General features: G+C 61.1%; 1 protein-coding gene across 1 annotated transcript; it reads left to right on the forward strand.

Annotated features, from left to right (window-relative positions):
* The first annotated feature begins 244 nt into the window (after nt 1-244).
* On the forward strand, nt 245-2,029 carry LOC119314270 (anthocyanidin 5,3-O-glucosyltransferase-like). The gene has a single exon (XM_037589012.1). The coding sequence runs from the start codon at nt 382-384 to the stop codon at nt 1,822-1,824; it is 1,443 nt and encodes a 480-aa protein (XP_037444909.1). The 5' UTR covers nt 245-381; the 3' UTR covers nt 1,825-2,029.
* Nucleotides 2,030-4,609: the final 2,580 nt, after the last annotated feature.

Genomic DNA, 4,609 nt, shown 5'->3' on the forward strand with positions numbered 1-4,609 from the left:
AAGGGCACGGCTGCGAACTGCATTGCCTCCAGGGCGAAAAAACCACGGGCACATTGTCCAAACCACATTGCCGGGTCCGCTGGGGCCGAACGGCCGGAGATGCTCTTAATGTTGCAGTGGTCTCTGCACACAAGGGTGCTCGAGTAGCCTTAAGTGGGTGTAGCATTACTCTTCCACAGCCTCCCTCGCAAGACATTTATAAGTGACCACGCTCTATTCATGCTGGTGAGAGAGCGTACGGCGATCGAGCGGCACTGTGAAGGGCGGCTGTTCATCTATGATTTGGATCGCTCACCAACCACAAACAACCAAAGATCCAAGCGTTGCTCGTTACATGTAACCAGTTCATATCCTCCCTGCGTTCAGAGAGAGAGAGAGCCCATGGAGAAGGAGAAGACGGTCGTTCTGTACCCTGGCCTTTTCGTGAGCCACTATGTCCCGATGATGCAGCTCGCAAGGGCCCTCCACGACCACGGCTACGCCGTCTCTGTCGCGCTCATTGACCCCGCCGTCAAGGAGGACATCGCCTTCGGCGCCGTCGTCCGCCGCGTCGCCGCCTCCATGCCGTCCGTCCGCTTCCACACGCTCCGGGCCGTGAAGGACACGCCCAAGCTGACCCACGACGCGAGGTTCATGGTCAGGTACCTCGACCTCCTCAGCCGCTACAACGAGCGCCTCCACGACTTCCTCTGCTCCATGCTTGCCCGGAACGTCCACGATGTGGTCGTCGACTCGGTGTCCAACGAGGCACTCCGCGTCGTGAAGAGGCCCGGGATCCCCGGGTACACCATGTTCACCTCCAGCGCCGCCGCCTTCGCCCAGCTCCCTACGATCCTCGCAGAGGGCGGCCCGAGCTTCAAGGAGCTGGGAGACACCCCTCTCGAGCTCTTCGGCCTTCCACCCATCCCGGCTTCGCACCTGTTGGGCGAGGTGCTCGAGGACCTGGACAGCGACACATACAAGGCGACGATGGCCTTGCTGTGCCGGATCCCGGAGGCCGACGGCACGCTGGTGAATACGTTCGAGTCGCTGGAGGCTCGTGCGGTGGCTGCTCTCAGGGACCCTTTGTGTGTCCCCGGCAGGGTACTGCCTCCAGTGTACTGCGTCGGTGCATTTGTCGGCAGCATCGCCGACGCCGGGGTAAAAGAGCGGCACGAGTGCCTCGCCTGGCTAGACGGCCAACCGGACCGCAGCGTCGTGTTCCTCTGCTTCGGGAGCATAGGCACCGGAAACCACTCTGAGGAGCAGCTCAGGAAGATCGCCGTCGGGCTCGACAAGTCCGGCCACCGCTTCTTGTGGGTTGTGCGAGCCCCCGCCAGCGACCACCCCGGTGTCGACCCGGACCTCAACGCTCTCCTGCCGGACGGATTCATGGAGCGAACCAACGGCCGTGGCCTCGTCGTCAAGCTGTGGGCTCCACAGGTGGAAGTCCTCCGCCACAAGGCCACGGGGGCGTTCGTGACGCACTGCGGGTGGAATTCGGTGCTGGAGGGCGTCACGGCGGGCGTGCCGATGCTGTGCTGGCCGCTGTACTCGGAGCAGAAGATGAACAAGTTGCACATGGTGGGGGACATGGGGATCGCCAAGGAGATGGTTGGGTGGCAGCAGGGCCTGGTCAAGGCCGGCGAGGTGGAGGCCAAAGTAAGGCTTGTGATGGAGTCTGAGGAGGGTAGTGAGCTCAGGTCGCGGGCGGCGGCGTGCAAAGATGCCGCGGCTGTGGCTTGCAACGACGGCGGGTCGTCGCGCTTGGCGTTTGCCCGGTTTCTGGCGGACGTGGCCAGCCGGAAGGATCGGGCCTGCAGCGAGGAAGTGGGTGATGCATGAGCTTGGCATATCCGTACATGTATTTCAGTATTTGTCTCTGTCTTCTCTTTTCTTTTCCATTTATGAGAGCTAAAATGCCGTTATGTTTCTTAGCATACGTTTCTCGGTTAGCTTGGATTAAGGTGATATGTTCGTGTTGTGACATGAGGCGCACTTTGGTGCATGGCAGGAAGATAGATGTATCCTACAAACTTTTCCATGTGGAACTATAGAGAGCAGATGCGCTTTATTGCAAGAAATGCTTATACGACTGTCCCGCTGTCTCCGACGTGGACCCGCTGAAATTAAATTCTCCATGAAGATGTGGAGTACCAATGGCTAGAAGGTAAGGGCATCTCCAGCCGCGCCCCAGGAAGGCCTCCCCAGGCATTTTTTTTGCGCCGGCGCCGAAAAATCGGCCCGGTCGCGTCCTCAGGAGCCCGATTTTCGCCGGCTTGGGGCCGAAAACAGCACCGGCGGATCCAGGCCGAACCCGGCGTGCTGGGGGGCACCCGGGGCGCCGGGGCGAACTGTTTTGGCGCGAAACAGCCGCGGGCCCGCCGCGTCAACAACTCTACCCTCTTCTCGCCCCTTCGTCGTCCTCATCGCCTCGTTTCCCGCGGCGAATCAATGCCAAAGCTGCCGCGCTGCCGCGCCGGTCAGCCTGCGCCATTGATGCCTCAAGGGCGGCGCAGTGAAGACCGGATGACGCGCGTCCCTCGCCCTCCCTCGCCCGCCACGCGTACTCACGGCGGCTCGCGCACGGGCGGCGCGTCGGCCTATATAAGACGCGCCCCAGTGCACTCGGCGACTCGTACTCTCTCGTCGTCGTCGTTCCTCCCTCTCGTCTCTCTCGCCGTCGTCGTTCCTCCCTCTCCTCTCTCTCGCCGTCTCCAGCACCCATGGCCGAGCGCTTCCCAGACGACGACGCGGCGGTGAACGGCTTCGGCCGCCGCCATCTTCACGAGAGCGAGGCTCGCCTCCTTTTCGAGGCCGAGTACCCGGTCCCGCCGGACATGCGGGTACCCAGGGCGTGGAGGATCAGCACCGACGGCGTGCTGGTGCCCCCGATACCCACCGGCGCGGCGCGGTGTGCGGAGATCGCACGCATCCGCTCGTCCCTGCCGCGTGCGGCGAGGGAGGGGCCACAGTACGTCCCCGACAGCCCGCTCTGGGAGCCCTATTTCTGCCGCCGTCACGCCGAGCAGCTCGAGGCCACCAACGGCGTCGAGCCCTCCGGTAGGCTCAACGCCGTCGGCCGGCGTCGGTGGTGGGGCGTGCCCGGGCGCACGTTGGAGGCCATCCTCGAGTACATCGAGAGCGGCAACACGCCGCGCCTCGAGTACCCCGCTCCCCCGTCCTTCACACGCCGCCAGGGAAGCTCCTGGACCCCGAGGCGCATGGAGACCGGGGGGTCCTCCTCCTTGTCCGGCGGCTCCCCCTGCCTCCACCTCCGCCCCGTCAAGCCGGAGCCCCAGGGCGCGCCTGTCAGCGCGCGCACCCGCAGCTTCGGCGTCCGCATCGGCGACAACGCCTCCCCCACCGGCCGCTTCGTCCTCGTCGAGCCCAAGCCGGAGCCCAAGCCGGAGCCCGGCCTTCCCGTGGAGTACGAGGAGATAGCCCGGCGTGGCTTCTCCGATGAGGATGCCCTGAGGTGGGCGCGAGACGACTACCTCCGCGACAAGATGGTCCGGCAGCGCCGGGCCCTGGAGGAGATCGCCGCCCGCAAGCGTGGGCGCGAGGACGAGCACGGCATCGTGGTCCTCGACAGCGACGACGACGACGACGACGACGCCCCCGGACCGTCCAACCCGCTGCACCAACTGGGGGAGGGATGCAGCAGGGACGGCGGAGGCGTCGGCGGGGGCGACGACGACGACGACGACGGCGGTGACTACACGCGGTTCTACCGCCTCCTCGGCATATAGAACCGCGTGGGCGGGCGGCGAGGCGGGCGGTGAGGGAGACGGCGGGGGTAGCCCGCGGTAGTTTTTCCCTTTTTGTAAAGTATGTTTAAATTTGAACGAACTTGCCGATGTTTGCGTTAAATTTGAGTCGTGTTTGCGCCGTATTTGACTTTTTTAAAAACCCGTGGGGGGCCGCGACTGGGGGGCATCACGCCCCCAGTGCGCAGTTTAGCGCCGGTGCGCCCCCCAGGGGGCGATTTTTTGCCCCTCCTGGGGGGCCAACGGCTGGAGATGCCCTAAGACCCGGTGCACCTTGACTATAGCTTCACAATGATAACCTTGATCGAATGTGTAGGATAGATGGGAGACCAATCCAAAAAGATCACTCTTTTCTCTAAGGATGCCTAACCACCGCACTGATCAACGGGGGGGAGGGTAGTTTATCGGAGGTGTGCGAAGGTAGGCTCACAATACAAACGCAGACGCTCATACATACACATATACACTCATTATATGAGCACCTGTGAGAGACAGAGCCAACACATCATCTTGAGATTGACAAAGTCCCATAGACACCTGTCAAGTCTAGGACTTGAACTCTGATGGACTGGAGATACCACTGTCCTCCTAGCTATTTAACCACAGATTGGTTCGAGATGGATTGAGGATTCTAAACGGTATATATCACACATGGTAGAAAAACTATCTTGTTTATTGCACACTAGGAAATGAAAATTGAGCTCTAAGTCCGAGCTCATGCAAACCTGGATGAATAGTATAAAATTAAAAAAATCAAAAAAAACATTGATTTTTTTGGCAAGAAACATGTTAACGTGCAAAATTTCAATAATAACATTTATGGTGCTTTGAGAAACAATGGTGCAAGTTATAGCATTCTG

The sequence above is a fragment of the Triticum dicoccoides genome, chromosome 6A (assembly GCF_002162155.2).
Source record: "Triticum dicoccoides isolate Atlit2015 ecotype Zavitan chromosome 6A, WEW_v2.0, whole genome shotgun sequence".
Taxonomy (NCBI): Eukaryota; Viridiplantae; Streptophyta; class Magnoliopsida; order Poales; family Poaceae; genus Triticum; species Triticum dicoccoides.

Coding starts and splice junctions, on each gene's coding strand:
- LOC119314270 (XM_037589012.1), top strand. CDS start 382: ATGGAGAAGGAGAAGACGGTCGTTCTGTACCCTGGCCTTTTCGTGAGC.